The 17252-nt window shown below is 47.3% G+C and overlaps 1 protein-coding gene and 1 long non-coding RNA gene across 7 annotated transcripts; one reads left to right on the top strand and one right to left on the bottom strand.

Moving 5' to 3' along the window:
* Positions 1-1070: 1070 nt before the first annotated feature.
* LOC310851745 (galectin-5-like) lies at positions 1071-16588 on the bottom strand. 6 transcript variants are annotated; one of them, XM_083754417.1, is made up of 6 exons: positions 16467-16580; positions 10306-10400; positions 7579-7816; positions 4007-4126; positions 3143-3193; positions 1071-2025 (listed from the first exon to the last, which is right to left on the bottom strand). In XM_083754417.1, exons 1-6 carry the CDS (start codon positions 16467-16469, stop codon positions 1987-1989), a joined length of 546 nt encoding a protein of 181 aa, XP_083610543.1. In that variant the 5' UTR covers positions 16470-16580; the 3' UTR covers positions 1071-1986. The 6 variants fall into 6 exon arrangements, 5 of the variants coding, with proteins under 5 accessions (XP_083610543.1, XP_083610542.1, XP_083610545.1 ...); XM_083754416.1 differs by having other exon boundaries at positions 1071-2028; positions 16467-16579; XM_083754419.1 differs by lacking the exon at positions 16467-16580 and adding an exon at positions 16058-16323 and having other exon boundaries at positions 1071-2028.
* On the top strand, positions 6357-7754 carry LOC310851875. Its single transcript, XR_014567905.1, has 2 exons — positions 6357-6610; positions 7526-7754. It is a non-coding gene; the product is annotated as an uncharacterized lncRNA (long non-coding RNA).
* Positions 16589-17252: the final 664 nt, after the last annotated feature.

Below are 17252 nucleotides of genomic sequence, written 5' to 3' on the forward strand. Positions count from 1 at the left end.
ATAGTTATTAGCCAGCATGTTGTGTTTGCATTTTTGATTATATCATGGTAGACTCAGCAGGTTCAAATTTTGCCCGACCTGCTTCTGAAAAACCCAGCCACACCCCCACATCTCTCACCAGCCCCGTTATGAACGCTTCTTAAGTGTTTTGTCTGGCTGGAATGATTCCCTGAACTCCGATAATGCTACTTGCTTGCCTGGAGGGACAGCACAGGTGTGTGCTTGTTCAGAAACTAGCCTACCGGAGGACGGCAAACATTAAATTCCCGCTGTGCCCGCTTTTGCCTAAGGCTGTATCCACCCCTGGCATGTGGGCTGAAAATGGTCTCCGCCAACCTTAATATCATCAAAAGTCTCTGTTTGATCTTTTATGGTGTAAAGCAACCTCCAATCTGCAGGCCATATTTGGCTGGCTGCTGGTCCCATTTCCTCCCCCAAACCACGTCCACCAGCCCGACACTTGACATGGCTCCTGTCAGGGAACTGCCATCGGTTCAGGAGGGAGAAAGGAAAAGCCGAATGGATTATAGAGAACCTCCAAGGATCGTGGGAAGCAGCTCCTCTCCAACGGAGGAGAGTAACCACACCTACATTGGAGAGGAACTGCAGGGCTCGGAGGAGGCTAGGTGGTGCCAGGACACCTTGTCTGGGCAAAGCGGGGAGGAGAGGGGCCCTCCGTTACCCACACCCTCCTTGCGCAGTAAGCTTCCGCGCAGAGAGGGGAGGCACAAACTGGGCGTCAAGAAATTGCTTTGCTGGGGAAAGTTTAAGAACCGCCCACTCACGGATACTGACAGTGAATGAGCCAGCCACGATAGAGTGGCGCTCTGGACAGACAAAGTTTATTTTTGCAGCTAAAGCAAGGCTTTACTACTGAGTAGGCAGGTAATTGCCTGCTTGCTCTCGAGCAACCACTTGGAACCCTTACAGCTGCCAATGCACAAGTGGCAGTCTTAAAGTGTGCTCCTGGTTGTGCCTGGGCATAAGGAGGATTGACCCTAATGTAACGTGCATTTTAGAGAAATCACATAAAAGTAATGCAATAATTCCTAAAGGATCGCACCTTTCGCTTTACTGTTATTTATATAGCACTTTTATTTATATATTTCAAATTTCCAAGCTTGTTTGTTTCAGTTCTATACCACCTTTGTGGGTGGTTAACAAATTAAACATGACAAATTAAACATGACAAATTAAAGCAGAAGAATATTAAAATGGAATTACCATTCAGGACAAAAAAGCAACCTAAAAGCCAGCATAAACACAAGCAGCATAAAGTACATGCAGGTCCTGCTGTCCACCTGCTCACTATCTGCCAGTTCACTTATCCAAACATAAATAATTGTGCCCAAACCTCGCTATACACTCCACAGATTCAGATATCCAAAGAGCCAGAGTTTGTCCACTTCCTCATTTGTTGTGCTTGGCTGGTCAGTGGCATCCATTTTTGGACAGAAACCGTGGGGAAAGGGAGTGGGGGGAGAGATTGGCCAAATCTGTTTTTTGCTTTGCTTCCCTTTAGCTGGTTGGCTGCAGCCATTTTAGGAACAAACCATGGCAGGAGGGGACAGAGATAACCGATTCCCAAAGACATCAATGGAAATTGTGGATTTGTTTGCAAACATTTGCCTAACAAAGGATTTCCAGGAAATGTATTGAGGGCGGCTAGCAGGATCTGCTGGTAACAAAGCTTTGGTGGTGACTGTTGAAGGGCCTTGAGTTTACAATGTTTATTCCCCAAGCTTTGCCGTTTTGCAATCTCCCATTGCCCTTACAACAGCCAACAATAACAAAGTACAGTATAGAAAACATGCAAATATTTTGCTAACTACTGGTTTTTATGACGCTACTTAATTTTGCTTCATTCGACACATAACAGCTGAATTCTATTCTCAGTGAGGTCAGGAAAAGAGCACCCATCCCTTTACCCAACCAGCCAGGACTTCCGTTTTCCAAAGGATCACGCAGGCTCATCTTGGGTCTTCACTATTTGGTTGACTTTGCTTCTGGGGCACACTTCTCTTCCTGCTGAGTGGCAGAGACAAAAGAAAAGAAAAGCACAGAATGAAGTCAATGCCAGGTTATCACCAACCTAGGTGGGCTTATGGAAGACTGCCATAAAGGAAACGGGGTCAAAGCTTGCCCAACCATAAAGAGGCTGGGGTGACTGCTTACTTTTTTTGCAGTGCTCAATAAAGGTAAAGAGTAAAGGGACCCCTGACCATTAGGTCCAGTCGTGGCCGACTCTGGGGTTGCAGCGCTCATCTTACTTTATTGGCTGAGGGAGCCAGCATACAGTTTCCAGGTCATGTGGCCAGCATGACTAAGCCGCTTCTGGCAAACCAGAAGTACAGTATATATGCTTTCGAACTGCTAGGTTGGCAGGAGCAGGGACTGAGCAACGGGAGCTCACCCCGTCGTGGGGATTCGAACCGGCGACTTTCTGATCGGCAAGTCCTAGGCTCTGTGGTTTAACCGACAGCACCACCCGCGTCCCTTACAGTGCTCAGTACATATGGCATTAAAAGTTGAGTAAAACCAAAGTTTTTTGTTTGTTTTTTAAGGATAATTGCTCTGAACAAACCCAAAAGAATCCTAAATTTTTGTTAGCCAGCAGAGGTAGTGACCTTTTAGGGGGAAATATGCCTTTGGACATCATGGTAAAGCCCTGCAGGCTGTGTTATGATGGAAGGCAGAGGTGCAATACACTGTATTGGCTGGCATGGGGGAGAAATCTGTTTCAGTTTGCACTTACGAAGTGAACCTCCCTAATTCACAGTTTGCTAAAGAGTACGCAAACCAAAACACGGGCATCCTTTGAAAGTCAGTTTTCCAATATTGCAGTGCAGTTTCCAAGCCAAATAATGTGTACAAAGATGCATATAGTATATTTTTAAAAACAACAACACAAGAATGCATTCTATTAGGGGAAGTTGCTTTGCAAAAAGAAAATCCCATTAGGCAAAACTGTACACACATATGCATATCACAATGAATTCAATTAAACTGCTAATGAATCTTCATGAGGACTTTAAAAAAAAAATTATAAACTGATTGGCAGAATTGAGCTTACTGAAAAATCTTTACCAGTTCCATCCATTATTGGGAGAGAAGTACACATAAACGCAGGGGACTGACTTACTTTGTTATATGTGATGTCACCAGAATTAGGAGGGCTGTAAGGGGGTGGAGCCTGGAACACAAAAATATAGATACCAGGGGATGAGAGCAGATGTTGAAAAGTGCATGGCTTCAGATAGTGGGGACTAAGCTTTAGAAATCCAGCCACTTGCATCATAACTGTTTTCTTGTTTCAACTTTTCATCCTCAGAGACCTGAAACTGCTATGCGGTCTCATCCATCTTTTCCAACTCTGTGCTGAATCACTTAAAAGCAGAAATCAGGCATTCACCCAGAAATCATTAATATCTCGTCCAGAATTTTGCAGGTAAAAAGGTGAGGTAAAAAGAAGATTCCACCTAAACATTAGGAAGAACTTCCTGACAGTAAGAGCTGTTTGACAGTGGAATTTGCTGCCAAGGAGTGTGGTGGAGTCTCCTTCTTTGGAGGTCTTTATGCAGAGGCTTGACAACCATATGTCAGGAGTGCTCTGATGGTGTTTCCTGCTTGGCAGGGGGTTGGACTCGATGGCCCTTGTGGTCTCTTCCAACTCTATGATTCTATGATTCCTCAAATTATTTTTGGGGAGCCTCATCTCTTTGACAAATGGCTGTTTCCCAGGTGAAGGTAAAGGTAAAGGCAAAGGTACCCCTCCCCGTACGGGCCAGTCTTGACAGACTCTGGGGTTGTGCGCCCATCTCACTTAAGAGGCCAGGGGCCAGCGCCGTCCGGAGACACTTCCGGGTCACGTGGCCAGCGTGACAAAGCTGCATCTGGCGAGCCAGAGTCGCACACGGAAATGCCGTTTACCTTCCCAGGTTAGATGCCCCATAAACCACACTGGCAAGTTTAAGCTAAGGACGAAAGACGAGAAAAACCAACTCACTTTAATCTCAGAAAATTCAAAGCGGTTCACTGAGACATCACCTTTGACCTCCAAGGTCTGGATTTCTTTGAGGGGAACACGGTGCTTGTACTCCAAAAAGTGATTTCCATTGACATACACCTACAGGAAAAATGAAACAAGCATTCAATTACCAGCTGGCAGGGACAAGAAGGCTTCAGGTGTTTCAAAGACTACCAGGCTTTATACAATGTAAGTTCTCGTGGGATATATCTGACTGTCAGCTATTTCACCGAAGCTTATTCCAGAGTAATGTAAATGTTTTCTACTTAATTTAACATGTTTTTGCCCTTCCTTTCTGCCGTTTAGATAATCAGCGCAGGTTACACTACACATAGGGGTCAGCAAACTTTTTCATCAGGGGGGCCGGTCCACTGTTCCTCAGACCTTGGGGGGGGGATGAACAAATTCCTGTTCCCCACAAATAACCCAGAGATGCATTTTAAATAAAAGCACACATTCTACTCATGTAAAAACACCAGGCAGCCCCCACAAATAACCAAGAGATTCATTTTAAATAAAAGCACACATTCTACTCATGTAAAAACACCAGGCAGCCCCCACAAATAACCCAGAGATGCATTTTAAATAAAAGCACACATTCTACTCATATAAAAACACACCGATTCCCTGACCGTCCGCGGGCCAGGTTGAGGTGATTGGGCCGGATCCGGCCCCTGGGTCTTAGTTTGCCTACCCATGCTACAGAGGTTTACAGCCTCGGGGGGGGGGGCTAAGCTTCTACCTCAGAGCTTTCCAAACTTTTCATGTTGGCGACACACTTTTTAGACATGAATCATTCTGTGACACGGTAATTCAGCTTTACTAACAAACCGGAGGTTAAACTAACCCCTTTTCAGCCCCGGGAGGAGCGCAGGGAGCATTCGCACGATACGCCTACACACTGCGGCAGACGCACTGATGTGCTGTGACACACAGTTTGGAAAGCTCTCTTGTTCTATGTGTAAATCTTCCACCCTAAAACAAAGGAGCAGATCCTTGCTCTGTTTTAGCCTTATTTCTACCCAGGTTTTGTTTTCTCTATGCTCTTTGCTTCCACCACTAGATGGAGCGTTTTCTTTCTTTTCTACAGCTTTACACTTTTTTAAAAAAGCAACACAACTGTCACTTTCCAACTGCCACTTCCCCAACGTTCTACCCCCTCAGCCCCTGCCTTTGTTTGGATAATACCTCACACAGATTTGAATACCGTATCAAGAAAACAATTCTGAATATTTCGCTGCTTAGAGCTCAGAAGTTAGACTGGTTGTAAGATGCTTTGGGTTGCCCTGAGCAAGATAAAGCAACTGAGAAATTTAATTAAGAATAACTGATGTCATTTGTTTTAGCCCAAGCCTGAGAAAGGTGTGTGGGTGAGTCAGAAACAAGATTTTGGCTAGGTAGGGAAGCCGAGTTGTGGTGAGGCAAACTCACTAACCCTATTATCATAGCTGTCAACGTTTCCCCTTTTTTTAAGGGAAATTCCCTTATTCCGAATAGGATTCCTCGCAAGAAAAGGGAAAAGTTGACAGCTATGCCTAATATTTACTTTTAAGCCAGTAGCTTGACTCCCACAGTACTGAATAAGACAGTATTTTACCCACAGGGACACACTCTCACTTCGCTGCCAGCCTACACATTCACACTAAGGGCTTATCCCACATTTCTTCTCCTCCTGCTGCTTTCCTCTGGCAAAAACCACTCTTTACCGCTGAATCAGAGCAAACAGCAATAGGGTTTTCTGTGGGTTGCATTTTGCTCCAATTAATGGTAAAACACTGGTTTTTCCTGGTGGGGGGGGTGGATAAACAACAACAACAACAGCCATCTGGACCTGCACCTAGAAAGTGTGGAGCCAAGTTACGTGTGGACAAGCCCTGACACAATCCATGCTGAGGTAACTTGAATTCTGATTGGCTGGTTAGTTCTAGACCCTTAAATAAACTGCTTTGAGGCTTTCCCCCCCAAAATCAAGCAGCATATAAATTTTATGGCTTAAACAAATAATAATTTAAAAAAGCAAACCCCTATATTTCTCCTCGGTTATTTACCCAGCATTGTTGCACGCCACCCCAATCTAAACACCAGTGCGGGACTCCAGGGGTCCCGGCAGGGTTCGTGTTTCCTTTGGGAACGAGACACAGCGAAGACTGTGGTGTCTTTATAATAGATGGTTTATTTACAAGTATATTCATCCTGAGCCTACGATGAGTCCTACTTCTCTCATGGCCACGATTCTGGATTCAAGCTGCCAGCCCACATGGTGCTCTGATCCCTGCCTTTCTCCAGCTTGCCGCCTCTTACAAACTGACACCTTTTTTCCCTAGCTCACCTCAGGCAAGCTGAGATCCTAAGTGCAACTCTGCTAACTGACACAGAGATGGAGAAGGGACCCCATCCCTCTGCTGCCTGATACAGAGTCTCTGCTAATGGCGCATATCCCTGCTTTGTTTGCTTAGCGACTCAGCTAGTCTCAGCAACTGCTGCATCTGGGGATTGGTTAAATCCTAAAACATTTCTGGTTCCAGGAATATAGGAGAGTCTTCCTCTCCTCCTCAGCCTTTCCTTTTCCAGCTGACACTCCAGGTTAAAAAGGTAAAGGGACCCCCGACCATTAGGTCCAGTCGTGACCAACTCTGGGGTTGTGGCGCTCATCTCGCTTTATTGGCCAAGGGAGCCGGCATACAGCTTCCGGGTCATGTGGCCAACATGACTAAGCTGCTTCTGGCAAACCAGAGCAGCGCACGGAAACGCCGTTTACCTTCCCGCCAGAGAGGTACCTATTTATCTATTTGCACTTTGACGTGCTTTCGAACTACTACGTGGGCAGGAGCAGGGACCGAGCAACGGGAGCTCACCCTGTTGCGGGGATTTGAACTGCCAACCTTCTGATTGGCAAGTCCTAGGCTCTGTGGTTTAGCCCACAGTCCCTTAGGTATTAGCTAAATATGAAAAACAGGGGTTGTGATCTGAGCCATGATTGGTTCTTTTGGATTCAGGAGCCAGTCTATTAATACTATGGCAATATGATGGTAACATTTGACTGGATTTGCAGGATCTGTTACTTGTATAGCTAGCACATGTGAAAACCCATATTGATACTGTGATGTGTGATATTTCAGTGAATCAGGCATAATTGGTGCAGACTGGGGGCTCCTCCAGAATTCCCTTTGTGCCATACTTTCTCTTTTTTTGGTCCCTGTGCTTTCGCTGGGCAAACCCATGTTTTACCTTTGAATCGGAGAAAACGGCAATCAATTTCCCCCCGGATTTGCCATTTGCTCTGATTCAGCAGCAAAACTCAGGTTTTCCCAGGGAAAGAACGGGACACACCCCAAAAAGAGGAAGAGGAATAGAATGCTCAGACAAAGAGATTTAAATCCTGGACCTGAGCTTGGAAAGTGTGGTGCAAAAGTCGTTACTGATGCGAAACACTTCTGCAATATGTAGCAAGTCCTAGGCTCTGTGGTTTAGGCCACAGCGCCACCCACGCCACTCCAGGTTGCTTGCTATCAAATGGAGTAACCTGCCTCACCACCCCAGTCCCACCGCACCTGATAGCAGCCACTCTCAACATTGATGGTCATCTCAAAAGAATTGTTCTGCTTGAAAGGCATGCTGGGGGCAATTTCCTCTTCCCCCCAGAAGACTTCGTCACTCTTCCAGGACTCCCAGAGCCGTTTTTTACTTTTCATCTGCGTGTTGCACACAACCTTCGGGTTTAGCATATCGAATCGTGGATTGAAGTGGAAGGCAATGTCGCCATTGGCACACAGGAAATTCACAGCAAATCTGAAATGTGAGAAGGGTAGAAGCACTGTGAGGAAGGAGAGAGTGGCCGATTGCAGAGGGAAATTAACTGAAAAGGCCAAGCGGACAAAGAAACAGGAACAACAATACACATGTGGTGGGGTTGTAAGGAGATTAAGAAATTTTGGGGAGTAATACATGAGGAATTAAAGAAAATGTTGAAAATCCCAATTGTTAGAAAGCCAGAGGTATATCTCCTAGGCTGGATAGGGAAAGCTATGCCACAAGAAAGAAAGAAAGATTTTTTCTATATCCAACTACGGCAACCAGGGTAGTGATTGCTTCTAAATAGAAATCTCAAATCTTGCCCTCAAAAGAGGAGTGGATTTGCAAATTAAATGAATATTTAGAACTGGCAAGGCTAACCTCAATCGTAAGATATCAGTCAAATCAAAAATTTAAAAAAATGGAAATGTTTCGAAGAGTATATGTTAAAATCTTGTTCTAAGAAAGATATGCTAATATGCCTAGAATAAAAATGTAAAGTGTATCTATGAATTGGAAAAGAGAAGAGATAAAAGAAATACAAAGAATGATACATTTGGAGAATGCAAAGATAAAGGCGGAAATAGAGATTCAAAGAAGTCAAATTGCGGCGGAAGAAAGCTGCAGGTGTGGGGGGGGGAGTATTATATGATAAGTATGTAATATTTGTTTTTAATCTTTTTTTTTTCTTTTTTTGATGTTGTTTTGCCAGTTCTCTGAATTAACCCTCCAACGAATAACAGGCTGAAGTTCGTTCCCAGATCCTTATCCCCAATTCCCGGTTCTTTGCTTGACAAAACAGAGAGCTGAGGGAACAGCTTGAATCAGGCCCCTGCAGTCCAATACACCTCTGTGATAAGATGCTCACTGGCTCTCAGCTTTAACAACGCAAAACCAGCAATATATATATATATATATTTCCAGGGGAAGACATATTCATCAACATCCAAGTCTCAAGATTTGCTCTGGCCACTGAGAAAATGCAAGCCAGGTTCCAAGAAACTTGGTTTGTGTGCTTCTGTTCTGTTGCAATATTTAACACTTTATAGCTTATTGAAGAGTTACAGTGTGTGATATGCATGTCATAGAATTCTATTTAATATTGATCCAGAGCAGAACCCCAATGTACAGTGAAATATACTCCAGGCTTAGTACATAACATATAGTTAGCAGAGTAAAAATTTAAACATGTTGCAGGATTCCCTAAAAATAGACCAGAGGCTATTAGTATTTCATCCAGCAGAGCTTTACTGCTACTGAAGGCAGATGAGCATAATGGTCACAAATCCAATACATTCAGGATTGGCACTGTGCCTAAGAAATCCAGTTGCACCAGACTTAACTTAAACGTATGATACCTTATGATGTCTAAACCTTAACACTATACAGTATACAGAACTCCACACCAAAAGGAAAAGAGATAGAAAGAGAAAGTGAAAGTGAAGTCCAGGCTCCTTCTGGCCCTACTTTTATAGTCAGCATGACCTTCACAGCAAGAGATAAGAGAACCAGTTTAAACTAGCTGTACTAGCTTCTCTGAAGTTAATAATCAAACATCATGAACCTTCTTGCTTGTTTCTTTCACACAGAGAAGCTTTCAAAATCCTCTTGAATTAATTAAAATAGGAAAGATCTCTACACATCAGATTAATACAGTGGTACCTCGGGTTACATACGCTTCAGGTTACAGACGCCGCTAACCCAGAAATAGTGCTTCAGGTTAAGAACTTTGCTTCAGGGTGAGTACAGAAATCGTGCTCCGGTGGCACGGCAGCAGCGGGAGGCCCCATTAGCTAAAGTGGTGCTTTAAGTTAAGAACAGTTTCAGGTTAAGAACGGACCTCCGGAACGAATTAAATACTTAACCCGAGGTACCACTGCACTTTCTGCACCAAGAAAGGCAAACTGACAGTGCAAGGGGCCGTTATTAGTTTTCAGGGTGTGTGTGTCTGCTGAATACCTCAAAATGATTATTTAGCTCAGCCAGTAGACCATGAGACTCTTAATCTCAGGGTTGTGGATTCGAGCCTCACACTGAACAAATATTCCTGCATTGCAGGGGGTAGACTAGATGACTCTCGTGGTCCCTTCCAACTCTACAGTTCTATGATACTTTTATTTGTTTGTTGTGTCTTTTTTGTGGTGGTCTATTGCAACAACGAATGGCAACGAAATCAAGCGGCAAAATAAGCCCCACAGTAACACATTCAAATCAGCAACAACGCTTTTCAAACTTTTTTAAATTTTATTTTAAATCAGCATTTCTTTATGGAGTACTATTTTTGTAAATTATTCCTAAATGAACTCAAGAAGATTCAACAGCAGAACACAGCAGCTTCACTACCCTGACAGACTGCATGCATCACCCCACATTCATGATTTTGTCACAGAGGAAGAAGGGCCGGTTCTGAGAGGAAGAGATGCATGGGGCAGAAACAGCTCCCAAAAAACAAAGGGAATCAAACGTGACCAGCAGGCTTTACAAACCTTTTCGTGTATGGTCCGACAAAGCCTTGGATTAAAAACCTCTTTCCCTCACTGAGGCCTTCAATATTGGTCCAAGCAGCAGCAACGGGAAAACTCTGTGGAGTGGGGAGGAAAGTGCAAAAAATAAGCTCATCACATTCTCGATCCAATAGCCTCAAACTCAGCCTCAAAATCATCCCAACCATCATAAAGAAAACTCACATTTTAATGGAAACTGTTTATATCGGCTGCATACATGCTATAGTTTTAAAGCACATTTGAAGCACATTCTCTCCTCGCCTCATTGTACTTCATAACTCTCTGAGGGATAATGCCAGAATGCCCAGAATTATTTTTTTTTGGGGGGGGAAGGTGCTTCGAATGTATTTTAAAGGTAGAATTTTATGTATCCGTTGTTTGAAATGAGAATTTGTTTTAAGAGCATAGCCTTCTCGGGCCCTGGGTGGAGACGACAACACTGCACAGAGCCCCAGCTAAGGTTTCGAGAGTCTACCCCCATCTTCTGTGCTAGTATAAACTGCATTTATATACTAATATTCATTCATCCATCCATCCATCCATCCATCCTTTATTGGCTTAATTTAGACAATAAAAACCATAAAAGAGAGGGCCCTGCTCTTGCCACTTACCATCTGGCCTGGGGCGGGGCCTGAAGCCTCACTAGGACTGCTTGCTGCTTGCTGCCGCTGCCCGGGAGGACTCCCCTGAGTGAGTGCCTGAGGGCCCTGCTCTTGCCACTTACCATCTGGCCTGGGGCGGGGCCTGAAGCCTCACAAGGACTGCTTGCTGCTTGCTGCCGCTGCCCGGGAGGACTCCCCTGAGTGAGTGCCTGAGGGCCCTGCTCCTTCCTGCCACTTACCACCTGGCCTGGGGCGGGGCCTGAAGCCTCACTAGGACTGCTTGCTGCTTGCTGCCGCTGCCCAGGAAGACTCCCCTGAGTGAGTGCCTGAGGGCCCTGCTCCTTCCTGCCACTTACCACCTGGCCTGGGGCGGGGCCTGAAGCCTCACTAGGACTGCTTGCTGCTTGCTGCCGCTGCCCAGGAAGACTCCCCTGAGTGAGTGCCTGAGGGCCCTGCTCTTGCCACTTACCATCTGGCCTGGGGCGGGGCCTGAAGCCTCACTAGGACTGCTTGCTGCTTGCTGCCGCTGCCCAGGAAGACTCCCCTGAGTGAGTGCCTGAGGGCCCTGCTCTTGCCACTTACCATCTGGCCTGGGGCGGGGCCTGAAGCCTCACAAGGACTGCTTGCTGCTTGCTGCCGCTGCCCAGGAAGACTCCCCTGAGTGAGTGCCTGAGGGCCCTGCTCTTGCCACTTACCATCTGGCTTGGGGCGGGGCCTGAAGCCTCACAAGGACTGCTTGCTGCTTGCTGCCGCTGCCCAGGAAGACTCCCCTGAGTGAGTGCCTGAGGGCCCTGCTCTTGCCACTTACCATCTGGCCTGGGGCGGGGCCTGAAGCCTCACAAGGACTGCTTGCTGCTTGCTGCCACTGCCCAGGAAGACTCCCCTGAGTGAGTGCCTGAGGGCCCTGCTCCTTCCTGCCACTTACCACCTGGCCTGGGGCAGGGCCTTACAGGCCTCACTAGGACAGTTGTTACTGCCGGAGGGGCACAGAGTGTTTTTAAAATGTTTAAAAAATTTTCTTTTGGATTTTTTGTATGTGAGGGGTGGGGGTGGGATGGATGTTTGGTTGGGCTTGGGGAATTATTTTTTTATTTTGATGTTTTTGTAATTTTTACATTTTTTGTTTGTACTGTTTTATTGGTTTTGTTTGTTTGTTTAAGGTGTTATTTTGTTCTTAGGGGGAGGGGTCAGGGCTGCCGGGGAGTGGGCCCCAGCCCACAAAATGGCTGGGGCATGTTCCACAGGGGGGGGATGCACTGGGACAACCGATCTCAGTGATCACGGGTAGGAGGAGGAGTTACGCTAAGACTAGACCATGTCATTACAGAGGGGGCAGGTTTAGTCGTTTTCTGAGGACCTGGTCCTGACTGGATGGATACTAGAATCAGCAAGGGATACCAACATGACCTGAAGGTGCTGCTGTGCAATGCCAGGTCAATGATTCATAAGACCACTGCCATCCATGACTTGATCATGGATGGAGGACTTGACCTGGCATGTGTAACAGAGACTTGGTTGGATAAAGCAGATGGGCCTGTCCTTGCCGCTGCTTGTCCACCAGGTTTCTCTTACGCATAGCAACCCAGGTCATGTGGGCAGGGAGGGGGGGTTGCAGTGATTTTTAGGAAGTCATTAGTTTGCACCAGGCGTCCTATTGGGAAGACCCAGTTTTCCGAGTGCATGTTCTGGAAGTTGGGCAATAGGGGCAGTACAGGATTCCTTTTGGTGTACCTCCCCGCTGCACCAAGGATTCCCTGCCCGAGCTGCTTCAGGTCGTGGCGGATGTTCTCCTGGAGACACCTAGCTTGGTCATCCTAGGGGATTTTAACATCCATGCCGACACGACCTTACAAGGGGCCGCTCGGGACTTCGTGGAAAGCATGGCCTCCATGGGGCTGTCCCTGAATAAGTCTGACCCAACCCATAGCCGCGGACATGCCTTGGACCTGGTGTTTACCTCTATGGATGTTGGTGATCTGACACTAAGTAAAAGCGAAACGAAAGAAGTGCCATGGTCAGATCACTTCTCTGCGACCCATCCCCTCTGCAGGGAGGTGGGACCAATTCCGATGGTCCGCCCCCGGCACTAAATGGATCCAAATGGTTTCCAGAGAGTGGTAGGGGATGCTTAATCCCATGTTGATGGCCTTTCAGCTGATTCCCTGGTGGCCCGCTGGAATGTGGAGTTAACCAGGGCTATTGACTGTTTGGCTCCGAAGTGCCCTCTCCGATTGCATGGAGCCCGGACAGCCCCGTGGTATTCCACGGATCTGAGGGCAATGAAACAATCGTTGAGACGGCTAGAGTGCCGGTGGCGGATAACTCATTCCGAATCTGACTGGACACAGGTTAGAGCTCAACGTCGAGCCCACCAAGTGGCGATAGCGACGGCGAAGAAGAATTTCTTCCCCGCCTCTATTGCATCTGCAGAAAACAACAGCAGGAGACTTTTTCAGGTGGTTCACAATTTAGCGGCACCACCTGCAACATCGGGGCCCAGTACGGGCCACATGTTCTCCTGCAATGATTTTGCAAAGTTTTTTTGCAGATAAAATCGCTCCGATTCGGGAAGAAGTCGACTCCACTGTGGGAGCAGGGCCGGGGTGGGAGAGTGCTAGAGTTCTGCCTAGTCAAGTTGAGTGGGATCAATTGCAATCTGTTACCTCCGAGGATGTGGACAGGCTGCTTGGACGAGTGAAACCAACCACCTGTCTTCTGGATCCTTGCCCATCCTGGCTTATAAAAGCTAGCCGGGAAGGACTGGGCGATGGGCTTTGTGGGGTGGTGAATGCTTCCCTCCGTGAGGGAGCCTTCCCAGACCCGCTGAAAGAGGCGATTATTAAACCGCTTCTTAAAAAGCCATCTTTAGATGCGGCCACGATGGCCAACAATCGCCCAGTCTCAAATCTTCCATTCTTGGGCAAGGTGATTGAGCGAGCGGTTGCCGAACAACTCCAGGCACGCCTGGAAGAAGCGGACCATTTTTATCCCTTCCAGTCGGGATTCAGGCCTCATCATGGGACTGAAACTGCCTTGGTCGCACTGGTTGATGATCTCTGGCGGGCTAGGGACAAAGGTGAGAGCTGTTTCCTAGTTCTGCTGGATCTCTCAGCGGCGTTTGATACCATCGACCATAACATCCTTCTGGACCGTCTTGAGGGGCTGGGAGCTGGGGGCACTGTCATACAGTGGTTCCGCTCCTTCCTCCTGGGCCGTGTTCAGAAAGTGGTGGTGGGGGATGAGTGTTCAGACCCCTGGGCTCTCACTTGTGGGGTGCCTCAGGGTTCTGTCCTCTCCCCCATGCTTTTCAACATTTACATGCAGCCGCTGGGAGAGATCATCAGGAGGTTTGGGCTGGGTGTTCATCAGTATGCGAATGATACCCAGCTCTACCTCTTTTAAATCAGAAACAGTGAGGGCAGTGAAGGTCCTGTGTGAGTGTCTGGAGGCGGTTGGAGGATGGATGGCGGCTAACAGATTGAGGTTGAATCCTGACAAGACAGAAGTACTGTTTTGGGGGGACAGGAGGCGGGCAGGTGTGGAGGATTCCCTGGTCCTGAATGGGGTAACTGTGCCCCTGAAGGACCAGGTGCGCTGCCTGGGAGTCATTTTGGACTCACAGCTGTCCATGGAGGCACAGGTCAAATCTGTGTCCAGGGCAGCTGTTTACCAGCTCCATCTGGTACGTAGGCTGAGACCCTATCTGCCTGCGGACTGTCGCTCCAGAGTGGTGCATGCTCTGGTTATCTCCCGCTTGGACTACTCCAATGCACTCTACGTGGGGCTACCTTTGAAGGTGACTCGGAAACTACAACTAATCCAGAATGCGGCAGATAGACTGGTGACTGGGGGCGGCCGCCGAGACCATATAACACCGGTCTTGAAAGACCTACATTGGCTCCCAGTACATTTCCGAGCACAATTCAAAGTGTTGGTGCTGACCTTTAAAGCCCTAAACGGCCTCAGTCCAGTATAGCTGAAGGAGCGTTCCCCCCCCCCATCATTCTGCCCGGACGCTGAGGTCCAGTGCCGAGGGCCTTCTGGTGGTTTCCTCATTGCGAGAAGCCAAGCTACAGGGAACCAGGCAGAGGGCCTTCTCGGTAGTGGCGTCTGCCCTGTGGAACGCCCTTCCAGCAGATGTCAAAGCGATAAACAACTACCTGACATTCAGAAGACATCTTAAGGCAGCCCTGTTCAGGGAAGTTTTTAACGTGTGATATTTTACTGTATTTTTGGTTTCTATGGAAGCCGCCCAGAGTGGCTGGGGAGGCCTAGCCAGATGGGCGGGGTATAAATAATAAATTATTATTATTATTATTATTATTATTATTATTATTATTATTATTATTATAATAAAACACAGGTAATCCAGACATATTAAACACATAAAACATAGAAGACTCAGCACTAAAAATTAAGGAATGGTAAACCTCAGAGCACATTCTCGGCTAAGGAATTTATGATCAGTACCAGGACCAAGATCAAAAGTATTTTTGCCCAAAACCCACTCCTAGTTCTCCACCCCCAAACCCCTGTGTCCTTTTTCAGCCTCCTAACTTGGGGTCAGGGGATGCGGGTGGCGCTGTGGGTTAAACCACAGAGCTTAGGACTTGTCGATCAGAAGGTTGGTGGTTCGAATCACCGTGACGGGGTGAGCTCCCGTTGCTCGGTCCCTGCTCCAGCCAACCTAGCAGTTCGAAAGCACGTCAAAGTGCAAGTAGATAAATAGGTACCACTCCGGCGGGAAGGTAAACGGCGTTTCCGTGTGCTGCTCTGGTTCGCCAGAAGCGGCTTAGTCATGCTGGGCACATGACCTGGAAGCTGTACGCCAGCTCCCTCGGCCAGTAAAGCAAGATGAGTGCTGCAACCCCAGAGTCGGCCACGACTGGACCTAATGGTCAGGGGTCCCTTTACCTTTAACTTGGGGTCAGGTAAGTTTTACAGTTAGAAAAGATCCTGTTAGAAAACTGGAGTCATCAACACTTGCCAATTTGACACAATAACTCCTGGGAGATCTCAATCTGCCTTCTGCTCACCTGGCTTCCAGAGAGCAAAGGCTCTTCTACTTTCCCCAAATAATCTTTAGGCTGCTTTCCCATACCCTGCAAGCCCCATTTAACAATGGGACTTACTTCAGAATAGCCAAACTTTCAACCGTGTAGGTGATGTCACGGAACATGGGATGGAGAGGAAGATTCTATCCTAGAGAAACTCTTACGCAGATTCACAAAGCTTTTGAGAAGTCAACAACATGATTTTCCCACAAGGCAAAACAGGGGCAGTGCTCTGCTAAGGAGAGGGGCATTAAATAGGGGCTGTGCCAGCTAAAACGAGGCCGTTAAGAGCCGATCCTTTCCTTAGGAGTGAACTGCATCACACTTCAAGAAAGATGCTGTCACTTTTCCTGATGATGATAAAGCAACAGCTCAGTGCTGGGGATCAACAGCACATCTTAAGGCTGAACCAGAAGCACCACCCCTCTCCCCCATGAAGAAAGGGTGGTTCCCCCTCTGACATGCCCTTTCTCTGCACCCCACTCACCATCTTGGAGCTGGTTCATTAGCTTTTCTTCTCACGTTCTCCTGGAGTGAAAGTGAAAGCAAAGCCTCATCTAGCAAACATCAGCCTTCCTCAGGAAAGGGGTGGGACACAATGCTGGCAGCTCCTTTTGAGCAAAGTTCAGGCCACAGGGAGAACATCCTTGTGGAAGGGAGAGATGGGCCAGTCTGTCCATTTTGGTTTCTCTCGATTTTTCATTTTCCCAATCTTAAGTATAGGTAAAGGTAAAAGGGACCCCTGACCATGAGGTCCAGTCGTGGCCGACTCTGGGGTTGTGACGCTCATCTCGCTTTATTGGCCAAGGGAGCCGGCGTACAGCTTCCGGGTGATGTGGCCAGCATGACTAAGCTGCTTCTGGCAAACCAGAGCAGTACACAGAAACGCCGTTTACCTTCCCGCCAGAGCGGTACCTATTTATCTACTTGCACTTTGACGTGCTTTCGAACTGCTAGGTTGGCAGGAGCAGACAGGAGCTCACCCTGCTGCGGGGATTCGAACTGCTGACCTTCTGATTGGCAAGTCCTAGGCTCAGTGGTTTAACCCACAGCGCCACCTGCGTCCCTCTAATCTTAAGTATAGCTCTCCACATTTCCACATCAGTTGCTGTTTCTTTCCTGTGAAGCCCTATGAAAACTAATCAGCATTTTGGTGCGAATTTCTTGTAATATACCTTATAACACATTCGTATGCAGTCGTGCCTAATACAGTTGTACCTTGGTTGTCGAACGGAATCCGTTTGACTTCCGAAAACGTTCGATAACCAAGATG

Source organism: Podarcis gaigeae (genome assembly GCF_964106915.1).
Source record: "Podarcis gaigeae genome assembly, chromosome: 8".
In the NCBI taxonomy this organism is placed as follows: domain Eukaryota; kingdom Metazoa; phylum Chordata; class Lepidosauria; order Squamata; family Lacertidae; genus Podarcis; species Podarcis gaigeae.